At 28.5% G+C, this 19,534-nt stretch overlaps 2 protein-coding genes and 1 long non-coding RNA gene across 5 annotated transcripts in view; 2 read left to right on the top strand and 1 right to left on the bottom strand.

Annotated features, from left to right (window-relative positions):
* Positions 1–4,793, top strand: part of LOC130668236 (protein vestigial) — a 45,976-nt gene extending 41,183 nt beyond the window's left edge. For both annotated transcript variants that reach the window (XM_057470418.1, XM_057470417.1), the window contains one exon: positions 4,331–4,793. In XM_057470418.1, coding sequence (XP_057326401.1) covers positions 4,331–4,377 — 47 coding nt within the window. In that variant the 3' untranslated portion in view covers positions 4,378–4,793. The remainder of the gene's footprint in view (positions 1–4,330) is intronic.
* A 7,216-nt stretch (positions 4,794–12,009) lies between these two features.
* LOC130668258 (uncharacterized) lies at positions 12,010–12,986 on the bottom strand. The gene is made up of 2 exons (XR_008989978.1): positions 12,719–12,986; positions 12,010–12,238 (listed from the first exon to the last, which is right to left on the bottom strand). It is a non-coding gene; the product is annotated as an uncharacterized LOC130668258 (long non-coding RNA).
* A 4,592-nt stretch (positions 12,987–17,578) lies between these two features.
* LOC130667987 (uncharacterized) lies at positions 17,579–19,093 on the top strand. 2 transcript variants are annotated; one of them, XM_057469950.1, is made up of 4 exons: positions 17,579–17,758; positions 17,835–18,032; positions 18,108–18,387; positions 18,470–19,093. In XM_057469950.1, the coding sequence occupies exons 2-4, from the start codon at positions 17,860–17,862 to the stop codon at positions 18,713–18,715; spliced, it is 699 nt and encodes a 232-aa protein (XP_057325933.1). In that variant the 5' UTR covers positions 17,579–17,758; positions 17,835–17,859; the 3' UTR covers positions 18,716–19,093. The 2 variants fall into 2 exon arrangements, with proteins under 2 accessions (XP_057325933.1, XP_057325932.1); XM_057469949.1 differs by having other exon boundaries at positions 17,581–17,758; positions 17,851–18,032; positions 18,470–19,079.
* Positions 19,094–19,534: the final 441 nt, after the last annotated feature.

Raw genomic sequence — 19,534 nt, 5'->3', positions numbered from 1 at the left:
GGGCGAAAGAGTGGATGTACAAGTGGTACTCTTACTACTTACGCGGCAGTAGATACCGACACTCAAATACTTAGTATATAAACACCGTGAAAAATTTGCGGAGTAAACGCGAATCAAATCCGGAGTGAATGCGAAGTGGATGATTTTTTATTCATTTAATTTCCTTAGATAGTAAATTTCACTCCGGAGTGAAGTTTATTATAAAATTCCGGAACTCCAAGTGACGGAGTAAATTCGGATTGAAAAAAAATCCGTATTCACTCCAAACTCACTTCCGATTTTTTACAGTGCTTATATATTCATATTTATTAATTATTCAAAAAAAACTTATAATGTGTAAAATAAAAAAAAAACATAAGCAAATTATGTATATATATTTAAATTGAAAAGTGATGAAAGGTGATAGCCTGATAGCATATGAAAGTGTTGATACAGCCGGGCGTCACGTCCTGGCACGCGCCTCAAAAATGGCGTCGTCTTGACGTCACGCGATTCCTGTAAAGTTTTCAATACATATACAAGTACGTAAGTGTGCATGATGATAGAAAAAGATATGATGGTAACGCCATGAGTAAGTTAGAAAGAAAAACTACTATATCTATCCATCCATCTACATGTGCATGTATAAATGTTAGTAAGGGTTAGTGAGCAAGTAAATGAGGGTTCTTGGGGTGTTGGTGTGTGAATGTATGTGAGGAGAGAAAGAGAAGAGAATAGAAATAAAAGCGTGTATGAGCTCGTATCCGGGGATGGCCAGCAATTCGAGGATTGGTCAGCAGCTTAAGTGGAGGGAGTGGTCGCAAACGGGCTTCGCTAAATCGATCTCTCGATTCTCTACTCATGCACTCATTCTATTATATTTTTGCTATCTCTATGCATATATATAACATCATAAATATATACATATACATATTTAAAAAAAAAAATTTTAATTATTGAGGCCTCTTGAAATAAGATTTTATTTAGGGGAAGGGGGGGCAAAACGGGATACTTAACGAAAAATTTAGTTTTTAGGGACATAAATATCGTAAATTGGCTTCATTTTGATTCTATTTGAAATAAATATAACGAATTTTAGACTGCCATCAGAAAAAAAATTTTTATTTTCTGCGGGCAAAATGGGATACCCCAAAAAAAAGTAAATTTTTTTTTTTTTTTTCAAGTGAATAAAATTGATGTAATAATGTCTTTCTGAATTGATGTACGTAATAAAATTTATTCTCAACATATTTTTAAAGAAGTTTTTCCTTGTTATTTCTTTTCAAAATTTGAAATTGGCGCCAATATTGTACTTTTCGCAAAAAATATAAAAATGTTTTTTTTTAGCTTTTAATAGTGTAAAATGATACTAGATGTCATTTTTGACCATTTTCGAAAGTTTTTCTATAAAAAAAAATTTTGACGAAATTTTGAGGGTATCCCATTTTGCCGGCCTATCCCGTTTTGCCCCCCTTCCTCTAATTTTAAATAATATACAGATAAATAGTAATACGGGTATAATTTAACAGTATTTAGAAAAAAAAACAACTTATGAGTAAAGAGTTATTGCGCTATTCAAGTAGTTGGTTTATTGGATTCCAATTTAAGCTCAAGAGTTTTTTTGACCCCTGTTGATAAGGGTCATCACAATGGTTCTTATTTTTTTTTATGCTCATGCATATACATAATCATGCTTCCATAGATACAACCCCTGACTGAAATAAGAAAAAAAAAACTCGACATGAAGCAGAGGGTTTTACATTTCATTAAACTTTTTCATATTTAAATTCAATACTTTGTTCGGTTGTCTTCTTTGTGTTGATTATCTTCTGAATTAAAAATAGTCAAATCGTCCTTTTAAAAAAACAAGTGATTTGTAACAATACACCTATTAATTAATTATACTCTAAATTATTTAAATGTTGGAATAAATAAAAAGAATAAATAATAAAATTTCATTCATATCTTTGATATATATATACAGGAATATTATATTCACGTACCAACTCTCAACATTAAAGTGAATCCATTTCCTTTACCCTCAGGATTTCAATTGCTTTTCCATTCCTCTGTACACAATAACTCTGCTGGCTTTGAGGTTTACTTCAATAAATATATAAAAACTGATATATTTAACTTTTAATTTAATATCAATCGTTATGAGGTTAAATACTCGTGTGAATTGTAATTTGTCGAAGTTGGGAAAATATTATTTTATTACACACATGCGTGAGATAGATAATGGCAGTGAAGAGACAAATATTTGACAGATTACATATAATAATGGTGAATGATGAGATAATATATCTTTTGATGATCCATTAAATTGTATATAAATATATAGATATGCATTGATATTATTTGCCGGTGTATCGTGTTTTCTTCTTTCTCTTATTATTATTATAATTATTATCCTTTAAGGGTTGGAAATAGTATTTACTAGGGGTGTTGGCTAACCCGAACAATATTGCTACTATTTGCTAAGTCACGGAGTCAACCCCAGTGTCTACACTGTATATGTACTCTATATATAATTGTACAGGAAGATGTAGGGAGAGAGAAATTAATAGGGCTGGTAATACCATCATCCCCATAAATCATTTCCTCTTATTATATTCTTAAATATTCTAATCATATATTTATTGACATCATTATTATTATTATTATTATTGTCATCATTTACTATAATATCTGAACAATTTAAATATTTTCTCTAAAAATATATGAAAATTAAAATATAATAATAAAATGTCTCAGCTCGACTTCCCCTAGCGCATATCTATCATCAATTTTCCGATTCACTGAATTTCAATCAAATAACACTCACCGACATTCTTTTTTATCACTCATACACTTGAAGATAAAATCGTTTTTGACTATTTTCTAACATGTATATATAGATAGTATATAAAACATATATGTATAGCTTTGACTTTGAAGTATAATAATAATAATAATAATAATATGACGATGAGTGGTATATATATTATCAGTAGCGTATCAGCAAAAGTACCGACAGAATCATATAGAAACAGCAGCAGGTATAAAACGTTTCTTATATATAGAGCACGCGTTTGACACGTGCATACTTTATGTCGAGTTTTAACTATCGTTTTATTAACTCACTCATCTTGAAATTAATTCCCATTGATAGCCTTATTTGTATATATATATTTTTATATTTTATAGCTTGTAAAGTTGAGCAGGTATTTTTGGATGTATTTTTAGACACGAGTCGACACGTGCTCATCTGAGCTAAAAAGATATATATCATATAGATCTTTAATAATCTCGTTCTTGATGATGATATTTAGTCATTGAAACAGTTATAATGATCAAATATATGTTATATAGTGGTGTCTATTTAAGTTTTTAGTGAGATCGTCACAGAGTTGTCACTTACCGCATGCCAAATAGCAGATTATCATTAACGATAATAAATCAAAAATTTGTATCAATAAATACAACGAAATTTTGTATGAACCTTTTATTCAAAGATTCAAGATTATAAATTTGAATATACATATAAAGCAGATCTCATAAATAAGATGTTAACTCGATTGTCAATCTTTATTTTATTTTAAACTTTTTATTGAATGATACGATGACTTATAGATGAGTAGAGTATGAGAATTAAAATGTCCGTTTGATTTCTTTGGTCTCTACTATCTCTCATGTCTCACAGCGGGTGCCATCAACAAAGACTTACCCTCCGTACCATCACTCAAATATTTACTTATTTTTATTTTCACTTTTTTTTTATTTGTTGTAAAATAGTGGAAGGGGGGGGGGGGGGCAAAACGGGATAGGCCGGCAAAATGGGATATCCTCAAAATTTCGTCAAAATTTTTTTTTCTCGAAAAACTTTCGAAAATGGTCAAAAATGACATCTAGTATCATTTTACACGATTAAAAGCTAAAAAATAACATTTTTATATTTTTTGCGAAAAGTATAATATTGGCGCCAATTTCAAATTTTGAAAAGAAATAACAAGGAAAAACTTCTTTAAAAATATGTTGAGAGTAAATTTTATTACTTACATCAATTTAGAAGGACATTATTACATCAATTTTATTCACTTAAAAAAAAAAAAAAAAAATTTACTTTTTTTTGGGGTATCCCATTTTGCCCGCAGAAAATAAAAATTTTTTTTCCGATGGCAGTCTAAAATTCGTTATATTTATTTCAAATAGAATCAAAATGAAGCCAATTTACGATATTTATGTCCCTGAAAACTAAATTTTTCGTTAAGTATCCTGTTTTGCCCCCCCCCCCTTCCCCTATATGTAATAATAAAATCATTTTTATAAATTTATAAGTGTTAATATTATTATTTGTTTTTTTTTTCAGGTCTTGATCCTCAAGTTCAAGATTCCAAAGATCTCTACTGGTTCTAGAAAATATCCTGAGTCATAAAAAAGGATGCAGTTAGAAAAATATAATTAATTAATTAATTGAATAATAATAATAATGAATAAAATAAAAAACTTTTTTATATATATTTAATTTGAAAAACGCAAAAGTGAAAGAACTGTTTGTTAAAATGTTATAAATATCGATAAAAGTGAATGAACGAAAGAAAAAAAAATAAGTTGTAATGTCAAGTGTATATAGTGTTGCCTAATTACTGTAAGAAATGTGTTAGTTATTCATAAACTAAGACTATTAAATACATATTAGTAAATTTGCGTGCACTATTTATCAAAAATGACTGCTGTGAACTGATGCTGAGATTTTGATTTAACGTAGTGTGAAAATTAGTGATTAAATAAATAAATAAAAAAATTAAATTTGTAAATTGTCAAAAAAAAAATATTATTTATTGAGTAATAATTTTGCCATGTATATCACTTATCGCTGTGTAATAATTTTCCTGTAACAAAGTAGTAAAATAATTTGTTATCAATTAATTAAAATTATTCATCGATCAATTTATCATAAATATCATCATCAGATCTATTAACTTTAATTTATATTATAGATTATTATTTTAAACAAAAATAAATAAAATAAAACAGTTGAAATTCTTTTAAATTCATTTTATAAAATCTACAATTGAATCATTTTTTTTTCTTTTCTAATTATATCCACGCGTCTCTGTGGCGTTAAAATAAATAATTTCTATCTCATGTTATCGTCATATATGTGTTGAATAAACAAAACCGTCGACTATCATATAAAATGATAAAATATATTTTAAAATTTCGTCGTCAATGTTAATGACCTTTTTTGCTCTTTAAATTTAGTTATTAATTAATATACATCTCAGTATATATATAAAGCATAAAAAATTTAAAAAAAATGATATAATTTTGATTTCAACCGCTCAAACAAACATCTGGTCTTTAAAAATCAAATGTCAAATTGACGTTTCATTCAGCACACATGGTTTTAAATTAAAGAGCTGGGATTTCAGTGTCAATGCATCAGCCTCAAAGACCATCCGACTATATATATATATATAATTATATGTTACTAACGAGATGAGAAAACTAGCAATTAACTGGGACACCTCATTGCGGAAGTAAGCCTCATGGATAACGTGTTGTCTTGTTCACTTGTCAGCAATTTCAAGGGACATATATATATTTAATTTTTTTTTTTAACTTCTACCGGAAGAATATTAGTTTTTTGACGACACTGTAACATATATCAGTTGATAAATATTTAATTGACCGTTGTTTGCTCGTATCTTTATCCATCTTTAGTAAAATCGTTAGTATTAATAATGCCGCCTGTGGACCGAGAAAAGGGATGACAAAGAACTCAATCCCCGAGCAGACCTTTTTCCACACGGGAATCCATATTCAAAGGACCCTGCATCATCATTAATCAGGTACTAGAAATAATATTCCTAATATAATATATCTTTAGTTTATTTTATTGGTAGAAATTTCTCATGATAAATATTAATATACAGGAAATACCTCAAGAATAAAATATAATTCATTATTATCTCAAAAATCTAAATTCGATGAAATTTTGTTCTACTTTTTTTTATCATAAGATCCCTTAATTTGGCTTAATAGTAATTAATGAATTAATTTTTTTTCCCATTTTAATTTCTGAAATAGATATTTATGGCAGGTGTACAAATATACTCGATAATTTAAGATTACAAAAATAAATTGTTGTTTGCGTAATTATTAAGAAATGTTTAATTATTGATACGGTAATATATTTAACAACTTAATTATCTTTAAAATAATAATTATACTTGTGTTATTTACTCGTGTGTTGTATATGATAGCGAACCATATAAATTAAAAATAGATTCATTTTTTTTTTAATTATAAAAAATACGTTAATAATGAAAATAATAAAATATAGGTTATATTAATATGATATTAAATGTAATAAAAAAAATTTAATAAACGGTAGTCGGCCGGTAAATCTACGGGGACACTAAAATAAATCGTCGTCGAGTTTTAGAGAAGCTGTTGGCAGGGGAAAATAGTGGTCTTGATGCTAAGAGATAAAGAATAAAAGAACGGACATAAGAATTAAAAATAAAAAGGATGTAGAGAAAGAAATACCGGCTAACATGAGAAATTTTTAAGTCCAGAATTTAAAACAAATAATAGGCGGTAAGATTTACGTGAGTCTTTAATTTTAAATTCACACTTTTGTAATTACCAAAAATTCATAATTTTAATCATTTTTTTTTCATGTTTGTTTTTTTTAATTAATATATTACATTCTTTTTTTTTCTGCATACAAATTTCCGGTCTTTTTGCGACAAATTTTTTTATTGCAGTTTTATTTCAACACTTATTTTTTATATGAATTTTTTAAAAATACATAATTCATTGATGCATATAATATGTGACACATTTGTATTATGAAATAAAGCATGTGTGTTGTGCGATGTTGGTATTTAAGACATGGAAAAACCGGGTGCAGGAAACCACGTGAGGCCCACGTGCAGAGAACACAAATAAAACTATAATATTTAAATATATACATATGTTGACTTGTTATATAACTAATGCTTGCATTAAAACAGATTGTATATTAAAATAATATAACTTATTGGGATCATTCAATTAAATGGCAATTATAATTATACACGGAAAGAAAATTATAGCAGTGGTTCCCATAATTTTGTGAAATTTTTTCCTATACCATCATAGGAATTACGACCATAAATTATGGGAGCGCTTCCTATAATTATAGGAATGTTTCCCATAATTATAGGAATAGTACCTATAATTATGGGAATGATACCCATAACACTATAGGAATGGTTCCTATAATTATAGGAATGGTTCCTATAATTTCTAGGAATACTTTCTATAATATTATGGGAATCATTTCTATAATTTATGGGAATGGTTCCTATAATAGTATGGGAACTATTCCCATAATATTATGGGAATAGTTCCCATACTATTATAGGAACCATTCCTATAATATTATGGGAATGGTTCCCATATTATCATGAAAAAATTAATTTAAAGAAGTGTGGTAATCACTTCTACAATACACAGAAATATTATTATACATAAAAACAAAAATTCAAACATTGAAAAAAAAAATCGTATTTGGCAAAAAAAAATTAAAATTTTTAACAAGAATTTTTTGTCAGCACAAAACATTCAAGAAAATTCAAATTTTGGGAAATTTCTACACTATTGTGCAAAAAAAAAATTTTATGATATTATAGGGATGGTTCCCATAACATTATGGGAATAGTTCCCATAATATTATAGGAATAGTTCCTATCCCAATATGGGAACCATTCTTATAATAGTATGGGAATGATTCCCATACCATTATGGGATGGATCCCATAATGATATGGGAACCATTCCCATAATGGTATGGGAACTATTCTCATACTATTATGGGGATGGTTCTTATAATATATGGGAACCATCCCTATAGTAGTATAGGTACTATTCCCATACCATTATGGGAACCATTCCCATAATGCATAGCAAAACTTCCCATAATTTTCTTTCCGTGTAGATAAATAATAAATGAAAATAATTAAAGCATTAGTGAAATAGATAGCATCCGATTGAATAGACATAGAGGTTGTGATAATTAAATACCATGGGGGTGTAAACATCCCTCGCGTGGACCTCGAATACATTTCAGGGGTTTAATAATATTGAATATTGCCCAGCAGACATGTCTGCTGATCAGGAGGATGAGAATAATGATCCAACCGCTGACATTATTATTATTAGTACTATATGTAATAAACAATAAATACTACAACATTATATTATTATGAGTTATTGATGCAGAATGATGATATTACAGGTTAAAAAGTAGCGTTAAATAAAAAATAGACAGCAAAATGATTATTGATGAACAAAAAGAGAGAATGAGGGAGTCGGTAGGAGTTGGTAAGAGTTGGTAGTAGTAGACGGAAGAAAATAAAATATAATAATAATAATGAAATGAACTGAGAGGGTTTAATCGCGCGCCGTGTTGTCGGCAATCCTCTCGATGACGTAGTAACGTTGCCGCGGTTAACAAAGAACGAAAAAACGTCTAGGAATGTTGGCGGACATATTTCAACAGTGTCACCTACTATAAGAGGTCCTGTCCCATGCGCCTCTTGTTTTATCTTTATGGCGATCTATCTAAGGACTACCGATCGCCGTTTTGAACCATATTTTTTTTTTAATTTATTTAATTTACATTTTTTTTTTTACTTTAATTTTATAATGCCAAAGTATAATGATCATAATTATTATTATTATTTGAATAATTTTTCTTTCAATGCATGATACACCTGTCATTTGTATATATTATTGAATTTTTTATGGTCTTTTGTATAAATACATTTAACAGTTGAATGGATCCCCGACGAGTGTCTTTTGAAGGGTGTATATGTTAAATGTTCTAGTTAATAAGAAACACGTGCAACACGATTCATCTATTTATTACACTCCCTGTTCAAACTATTTTCAATTCACTTTTAATAAAAAAAAAAATCACCCCGTATTGATTTTTTTTTATTAAATTAAATTAATGTGATTAATTGTAATAATTGATATTATTATTATTTCTAATAAAAAAAAGGACATTGAATGAGGTTAAAAAGACTAAAAACTAGGGAAAAATCGAGTGCTCATGAATACAAGCTCCTTCTTTACAAACCTTTTTTTTTCTTTCTCTCTTATTTTTCCTTACTCTCTATCGTACTAGAAAGACGTAAAATGCGTTTATATTCTCTCTACCTTTACCTCTATATAGGAGGATCAGGAGTTGCTGCAGCAGTAGAAGCACCAGAAGCAGCAGCATCCACTTGGGTAAGCACCCGTGGAATGTCTTCATTAAAATACCCGAGCTCATCATTTATGCAGAGCAAAAACGAGCAGAGTGATGCTGATGCTAAAGCAGTAGCACCATCACCATCACACCACCATCATCACCAGCTCCAACAGTTACTACACAAGCTTTTACTTTTATATATACACGTCTTATGAATTATTATTTAATTTACCCTTTTTATTTATTATCTTTGTCATAAAAAATAATAATGAATATAACGATTATGATGGCGTGGGAACAATAATGCAATAAAATTATAGAATCATCGTGATCTCTCGATCGTCATCATCATCATCATCATCGTCATTATTATCATCGATCTTACTTACCTTTCATTTTGAATAACGCATACTAAATCAATACATTTTATCTGTTATTTATTTGGTCTGAGCAGGCCTCTAGTGTCTATCTATCTAAAACCTGTGTCTTTGCGATAGACCCCACACGAGTTAAGACATACTCTCCCATCAGTTCGATTTATTACTATAAACCAATACATTCAAATAAAATACCGATATATACAAACATTATTGGATCAAATTTGCACGGGGAAAAAATAATTACAGAGAAAAATACTACAGTGATAACAAAATATTATTAATAATGATGACGTGTATATAGAGTGTTATATAGTTTTAAGTGGTTAGGAACTTTAATAAAGCAAGAATATCAGTGTGAGATACGACTGTTAGATAAGTCACTTCTAACTCCCGTCGAGATTTTGGTGACTAGCGCGACGGGACGCATGTCTCTACAGTCTCCAACAGTCTCTACAATCTCGAGACGTTTCTTGATCATCAAGTGAATACATAAAAAAAAAAAAAAAGAATGATCAAGATCAAGATGAGATGGAAGATCCATGTTATTACATATTTCAGTATTAGGACGCATGATTTTCAAAATTTTATCGTGTTTCTTATCAGGTATTGCTTGTTAGTTATTTCATGTATCGATTTTGTAATTTTTTTTTTGTTTTAAATAAATTGATTGTCACCAAACACAATATTATAAAATATTTCGGAATTAGTGATAAAAGCTATTGTCAGTCATGAGAGTAAGTGAGATTCTCTATAGTATCCCAATATTCTAGTAGCAGTAGTAGTAGTAATGGTAGTTGTTGGTGAGTTATATAGAGTTGAGATGGATGATAATAGGAAGTACATAAAGTGGGCGATAGTGGGTGATAAGAGACGAGTTAGGGTCGTAATTCAACATAACAGCGGAGTAGTAGGTAAGGGATAGAGGGAAAGAGAGTATGAGCATCAGGGATATGGAAAGCGCCAACGACGCCGACGACGATGATGGCAATGACGACGACGACATAGCAAAGTCCGTTTGGGTTGTGGCGTCCAGCTGTTGGAATATGCATACAATGAGACGTAAGCCATCCGTCCATGTCGAAAACCGCGATAGTGAGGCTTGACATTCCTTACATTACGTCTCTCTATATCTCTCTACGTCTCTGTACGCCTCTCTACTGTTCTCCTCCTCCCCATATCCTTCTCCTTTTACTCCTACTGTCTTGTATACGCTAAACTCTACATGCTTGTGTATATGTCCGACTTGACAGCTTCCTGTCGTACTACAATCCAGACGATGAATTCGATTACTACGATATAGATAACATTAAATACGTATAAGTGCAAACCATATACGACGATAAATTTACTCACTCACTCATGTTGATGATAGACACCATCAGATTATTATTTTTGTACTTTACGCTACTTGTGGTGTCTACAACATGTCTCATCGCTAATATATACAAATACTTTTTAAATGCTTTACATTTTAGGTTTATATATATATTTGCCTAAGTATATGCGTTACCAAATATTCAAAATTTTTTTATTTTTATTATGGGGATCAGTCTAGTGGATAAACACGACTCGTAAATGAACATCATTTAATTTTTACTTCCATCTATTTTTGAGACTTTAATCAGAATTACACAAAATGTGTAATTGACAACTTTTAGAAGTTAACTTGTGATTTTGTTGAATCCTTCTGTATAAAAATATTCTATACATAAGAATATGACAGTTCATTCACTAATTAAGAATTCATTTGCTGTCTCAGCCAGCGAATTTCCGAAAAATACTTATGTCTATACTTATTAGAGCAATAGGAGTAATTAGTACTATTTTTAGTTCATGTAATAAAAACAAAAATACATATATTTTTTAAATACTTGATTTATATCAATATTTTATTTTACAATATGCATTTAATTATACATAATAATATTAACAATAATAGTTACAATAAAACTGCTCATTCTTAAAAACATAGAAATATAAATTTAATTATTGTAAATTAAAAGCGCCATTATGTATGTATTTTTTTTTTTCATTATTTACGAATATTCATTGAATAAAGAAAAAATACATATTTTTAAATACGTTGAAATACATTTAAATATGTTATTTATATTTAATACTTTTTAGCTGAAAATATATATATTTTTTTGTTTAATTTTTCTTAAATATATATATATATTTTTTTGTTGCAGTTAAGATTTTTCGTTATTGCTTATTATATAATTATTGTTATACTGACTTAACATTAGTTAATGTAATCTAAATTTACAATAAAAATTTATGACTTTAGTGGATTATGAATTGACTAAACTGGATTGTTTGATTTTTGTTGGATTAAATAAACTTAAGTGTTGTCTCAAAAAGCCTTAAATGATCAGATGTGATGTTATATTTTAATATAAAATAAAATATTTGGTTGAAATAAATAATAAAAATATATATATATATATATATATATATATATATATATATATATTTTATACTGCAGCTGTATGTTAGACTCTTGTTATATTAAAAGGGCACAATGGACATTCCGTAGTTGTTGTATCGTCTCGACTGATTCCCCAATTTGCATGTCGATATTTTCTCTGTGGCAATGCCATCAATGTTGTAAGTAGGCATAATGCGATTAAGCAAATTATCAAAAACTGAAAAAAAAAAAAAAAGTTCATCAATATGAATCGTTTTGTTAAATTATTCTAAAATATATTTTTATTCTATAAAATTAACTCTATTATTTATAAAATACGAAATTTTTAAATGAGTAGATCTCAAAAAGATAAATCTAATAATAATGTGGAATGTTTCGTTAATAAATTCGGCGTAATGTTAAAAAAAAAATTAAAAAATTGCAGTTTTATATAAAAAATAAAAAAGTAAACTATAATTTCTCAGCATTAAAATTTTTTACTAGCTCAATAATTTATTAAAATGATAATTCGAAAATTAAATTTATCCATCTGTATTTTTTTTTGTGCAATTAAATTATTTTTCACTTATTTAAAATTTTAGAAAATTTATTGATAACTGCAATCACATTACACAATTATTTTTTTTTAACAATTAATTACTATTAAAACTCCGTTAATAACTATACTTAAAATATATATTGTTAATATGACACTCACGCGAGACATAATTTTCCAAGTAATTGGGATTCAAAATATTAAAATAATCGTAATTATTATTTTCACAGATTTATTTAACGTATTTCACTTGAAGAGGTTTCAACTGATACTGACTTGTCGCTGGATAAGTATCTATAGTATATATATATGGATACACGTGTACTTAAGTGAATATACCTCCGGTACCCCCATGTAGGATTTGTTTGATTATCTACGTCAATTTAGTTTGGAAGCTGGGTTAATTATTTTAGTGCCTCTTATCACTTCTATTTCGTATTTTATTATTTAGTCAGTGATCACTACAATATCAGTCTAAATATTTATTTCTCTGAAACGTATAATTTTTACTGAGAATTATAACAATAAGTCACTTTTTTTTTCACATTTTAAATTCCTTTTAAAAAACTTGAACTTATATTATAATTTGCACAAAAAAAACGTATTAATATTTAAAAAAATCGACGAAAATTAATTAAAAGCCTACAGATTAATTATTTTATTACGTCTTATCAGTTTACTATCTTTGTTATTTCGTAAGAGATTTACTAAAATCTAAGTTTAGATGTTTGCTGTCAGAGTAGAAAACAAGTTTACTTACTAAACCTCATTACGTCACATACATGTCGCTACACTCAATGTGATTTACTGGAACCATAAAAATATATTATATATATAATTCAATGCCATTACATCATAAATTTTTTTTCTCAACGCAGGCAATCAACTCGTGACAAATATTTTTTCAATTTGGAAAAAAAAAATTTCTTTATTTTAAAAATATTTTTTTATAATTTTTTTGATAAATTTTTATTGTCTCATCCCTGCTGTTGTCATCGTAACATGGGTCACGTCAACGACAAGAACGAGCTATACGATTGGGCGTTAGGGTTGTTGTCGCCATGGAAACAACTCACCCCTATTTCAATGTATACCCACCACTTTTAACAACCACCACAACTACACATACACATACAATACAATATATAGATATATAGATATACGAGAAAACAGCGCTCGAGAATAAGCGAATAACTCGTGAAAACACGTAAATTAAACGCACTATGAGGGTTGATGGCTCGGAATGAGAGCAACCAGTACTGATATAGCCTATAGGTCTTTCTACTGAAACATACCCGTCACCCGTAATCCGTCATAAAATAATATATTAAATCGTACTCCTATTTTAAGTATATCTAGTGGCTTACGAAATCCCATAATGACTCCTTTTTTATTTTTTTAAATTTATTTCCATTACTGTAATTAACTCCTGATGCACTTTGACTAATCTTTTTTTAACTCCATTATTAATCGTTAGCATGATATAGATTATGTCTATATCAAATCAAAAATTCAAAGTTGACAAATATTGTAAATTCTTTAATATTGCCTATAGGTTGTGTCATGTTAAATATTTAAGTTATTTCAACTATTTATCACTTTATGAAAATAATAAAATACTTTCAGAATGATTGGCGTGAATATCATTTATTTACTTAAAAATTGGCGTTATTGTAAATAAATATAGGGGAGGGTGGGGCAGAGCGGCCCCCCTGAAATTTTGATCAAAAAAAAAATTTTTTTTTTCGACTAATTACTATAAATCCGATATGTTTGCGCATTTTTACCCCTACGCATGACATTTGGGGCAAAATGAACAAGCCCAAAATTTCGAAAAAGTGATTTTTTCATATTTTTATCGTCAAATTAAAAAAAAATTATTATAATTCCACATTTCTAGCCCTACGCATAACACCTGGGGCAAAATGGACCAGCCGAAACTTCCGAAAAAATTATTTTTTCATATTTTTCGGCCGTTTCTTTATGTAAGAGGCAAATTTGGTCACTAAAAATTTATAAAAATTAAATTTTTTTTTTTAGTTGATAAATTTTTGAAATAAAGTAAAATTATAGAATTGATTTTTTTTTTATTAAATAACAATTAGTAATTAAGGTAATCGAGAGTGAACGATTTTTTACGCTTTAAAAAATTTTTTTCGAGTAATATAAAGCCAAAAATAGTTGTCAAGAGAAAGAAATACATTCTTAATGATGAAAACAATTTAAAAAAAAAAAAAAAACGAAAAAAAAAAATTTTTTTATCACTTTTTGGAGGGGGGCCGCTCTGCCCCACAAAAAAAATTTTTTTTTTTCAGAATTTTGGCAAAATGTCCATAAATTTGTTCGAAATAGGACAAAAGTAAAGTGATCTTATGGTTGAAAGCCACAAAAAATAATCATTGGCTTAGGGGGGCCGCTCTGCCCCACCCTCCCCTACAAGGGAAAAAAAATATGGAAAATTTAAGTTGAATAATAATAACAATTTTCTTTTTTTTTAATGTACATTTATTCATAAAATACTTAAATGAATTGTCGGTTGTTAAAATATTTGACGTACTGTAAGCAATAAATAAAATCTTAATATAATTAAACAAATAATAATTTTATTGGGAATGTGTAAAGATAAATGTACGACGCATTACGCATTTGACATATAACATTACACAACACTAAAGTATGTGTGTGTTGATATATATTTGGTAAGAACGTTAAATACTCGCGAAGGTATCTGGTCCAACAGACATACTTATATATTAAAAATGTCAGTGCATTGACTAGATAGATAACACACATACTCATCTCTTATTATTTGTTAGTATAACTATCTTTTGACAATTATATGTCAGCTTCAATATTGCTAACCTTGCTGCGTAATTTATGAATAGTAATAATTATAGAGTTGACAAAAACAAAATTTGTTTATATTTTGAGTATGTATCGAATATATGGATGATATGTAATGGAGTATATAGAGTATTATAGTTCAGATGTTTGAGTGGTCGGCGTCCTTTGTCGTTCTTTTCGTACGGGCATGGCAGAGGGTTTTTACCCTTACTGTTGGAATCCACGAAACACTTTTACGTACGCGCTCAAACCCATTGAAATGCAACTCGCGTTCCCTATACTGGTCCATCACCCTCACCTACTCATCCGTCGTCCATTTTATAGCCCTCATCCTTCTCCAGCTTAATACATTTAGGAGCTCTCTCTTTCCCTCTTTCGTTCACCCGCAACTTTTATTTAGCTATAGAACGTATTTATATACATGTGTGTGGATGTATAAGATTCACTGGACGATAAACCACTAATCCTCATCGTGTAGTGAGTTCGGGTGCTCTCTGCGATCTGCGATGATCAATCTTAGACTTTTTATGATCCTGTTGCAGCATTTGATGCCCTGATGTTGACAACGTTGTAGTTTTTAAGTATTGCAGCGACGTTTAATCGTTTGAGAGAATATAACCATGACTTTGTACTTTGTGTGACAGTGTGTATATATCAGAGATTGAAAAAAAAAATATTATAAAGGCCAAATAAAAAATTTTATAAATTTTATTTATTTTTTTCATAATTGTCACTAGAGCCAGAAAATTTTTAAAAAATACAGTACACGTCCTTTGACTTGACCTAAACGATGACCTAGACAGTTGACGAGTGCTTCCGCAATAAGTTGTAAGAATCAAAGGATGCACTGCGTTTGAGAAAACGGGGAATTTTTATTGTATCATTAATCAAGGTTAAAGTAGTGACATACCATTCAGACTTGGCAATGTAACTCCACTATATAGATATATATATATATATATACTTGTTAATGCGAATATTCGCGCTTTCTAACCACCAGTCGGCATTTATTAAAAGAGCGGAAGAGAAAGAGAAAGAGACCTTTCAACAATAACAACTACGATATGTTCATTATATACCAACTTAATATTGTTATTATAATTATTGTTATCATTTTTTTTAATAGACTAATTGATAAATATAAAAATAAAATACCGAGTGTAAATAGTTTACTGCTTGATGACAATCGTCGATGTAATTATGCTAGTAGTAATTAAATCTTGCCGTCAATTGTTATAATAATTAAACATCATTTATCTTGATAATTTCTGTAATAAAAAAAAGTAATTATTTGCTTAAGGTACCAGACGATTCTCGATTTTTCTAGAAATTTCCAATAAAAGTTATTCGCACACAGCTAAAATTATGTACGGCGCAATTAATGAGTTAATGATTAATATATATATGTATAAAAAACCTTAATAAAATAAAAATGATAATGATTAGGCACATTAGTCAGGTGACTTTTTTTTTGTTTAATTATAATTACTAAGCCGTATCATCAGTGACGACAGCAAGTACGGATAATAGTATTAATAAGTCTTGAATAAATATTGGAGTATATCAATTACCTTAAATACAAGAAAAAGAAAGAATAGTTTAAAGCATTGATAAGATTATCTATTGTTTACTTAAATCTTATATCAAGGAAAAGAATTTTTATTTTACTCGTTTAAATATTTAATAATTTTTTTAATTATTTCATTTACCAAAATAACTCATTATTGTTTCATTTATTTTTTTCGCGGCACGTGTGAGGAAATATTTATTCTTTTTTTTTTTTTTTTTTTTTTTTATTATCACTTTTAAGCGGTTGTAAAACATTTTATAAACAGAAAAAAATTTTAAATCATGAAAAATATATTAGGATAAAGTTAATTATTAATAAAATTAATACCGTAAATTTAAAAATTTTTTTTTCCATAAAAAATTACAACAAATAAATTTAACCCGCTAGCTATAGAGAGCGCCACATTCTGGAGTTACCACAAACATTATGGTATATTTTGAAATTCAATTTTGTACATAAGACTTAACGACTGAAGGACGTAGCGTAGTTTATATTTTCATCCGAAAATTTCATCAATACTTGGAAAAACTTTTATCCATCCGCTGATAATATTGAGTATATATATACGTCTATTATCATATATATATAAAAAATAAAAAAAATCGATTGAACGTGCGAGACAGCGTTGTCAAATTTCCAGATTATTTTAATTACCTGATCAGGCGAATCACAACAGAGTAACTATTAAAATATAATTCCGTCAGATTTAAGTGATCATAATAATTATTTATCAGAGAAAGTACTCTCGGCCCAATTATATATTTGGGTCATGAGTATCTATTACAACTGTAAGTAGTATTTTATATTTGCTCCAAAAGCTAAATACTTTTTTTACCAAAAATTATTTAAATTAAATAATAATAGCAATATTTTGATACAGTTTATCAAAATGAGTCCATGGTCTTCACGCAGATATTTTCGCGTGACACCTCTACGAGCGCTATGTGCTTTTCTATTCATCAGTGCTCTTTTCTGGTATAATCTTGGAAGAGAAAACTTACCACCGCCACCGTGTAGTGTACCAGAGGAATTTACCGAGAGATTACATGAATTAGTTTACAGGTAATAAAAAAATACAACATCCTAGTAGAAAAAAAAAAATAAAAAAATAAGTGGCATCGATCTTATAAATTTCAGAGTACATTTGGTGTTGACTAAATTGGGTATTGTTAATTTTCTTTGTTTCGGAGCCCTATGGGGTCAAGTTAGAATTGGACGAGCTCTTCCTTGGGCTCGTAAAATAGAACTTTGCCTTGTGGACACAATGAGAGATGATGTATTAATCACAAAAGCCTTCCGTGATGCTGGATTAAGTGCCACTTATATGTATACTTCTGGTATTTATCGTGTTCAGGAGCATGAGATAGGAGAGGCGTCAGCCAGAGTTGAAATAATTGTTTTTGAACAAGACACTGTGGTAAGTTTACTTATTCTTTACTTTTTTACTCCAATCAGAAATGAATGTAAATTTATTTTTAATAATATTTTATCGTTAAAAGACTCAGATGATGAGAAGAGTTGGTTGGACAAGAAGAGTATTACCGCCAGACTGTGAATTATCACCAAGTCTTCAGTGCTTCCCACCACAGTTGGTAATCCCGCCATTGCCGGCCAAGCAATTTGGCGGGAGACTTATTCCCGTTCCGAGAGAGGGTATTGAATTGCAAAAGTATCACTATCCTAATAATTGGTGGCTCGAAATAAAGCCAACTGATTGCGTTGAGCTCAATCAACAAGCAACATAATAATAATAATAATTATTATTATTATTTTTTATTTATTACAATGAAAGTACATAAAGTATGGACGTAAATGACTTATATACAATTGGAATATAATTTTTTTAAATTTATATAAATATCGTACTGCTTCCGTTGATATATTTATTATTATTATTAATAGTAATAATAATAACAGTACAGACTTTTTTTTATTAGAATTGCTTTTTGATAAAAAAAAAAAATATATGTATTAAAATCTAGTCATTCCGCAATATTTAAATGAGAGTTATTTTTATACTCTCTTATTTAGTAATTAATTAATTAATTTAGTAGAATTAATAATTTAAATAAATAATTGTTGTACACACAATTTGTAGTTGCAATCAACTGATTAATTACACCAAATATTATGTAGTCATTTATTTAATTATTAATATGCCAGTTAATTGTTATATAATAAAAATCATATCAAATAATGAATAATGTAGAGTTAATTTATTTAGCAAATTTTTAACTTTTCTTTTGTTGTTAAATATAAAGACTATAAATAACAAGACATTCGGATAAACATTACTAAAATATAATCTATTAAAACATTTTTAACATTCACCTTGACTTTCGCTAGACTCAAAAGACTTGAGTTATAACAGCTATAAAACAAAAGTAGTAAAAATATCCAGCAACATAAAAGTAAATTTGCTTTCTCCTAATAGTAATTGTTTAGTTTATAATAAATAATTATTTATTTATCTGTTAAAATTATATTTCTATATATAAGTTTCCTTAATTGATAATTATTTGCTAATTAAAAATGACAATATTTATCGCAACTATCAGATTGGA

This window comes from Microplitis mediator, chromosome 5 (genome assembly GCF_029852145.1).
Source record: "Microplitis mediator isolate UGA2020A chromosome 5, iyMicMedi2.1, whole genome shotgun sequence".
NCBI classification, from domain to species: domain Eukaryota; kingdom Metazoa; phylum Arthropoda; class Insecta; order Hymenoptera; family Braconidae; genus Microplitis; species Microplitis mediator.
This window is presented reverse-complemented; position numbering and strand designations above follow the sequence as displayed.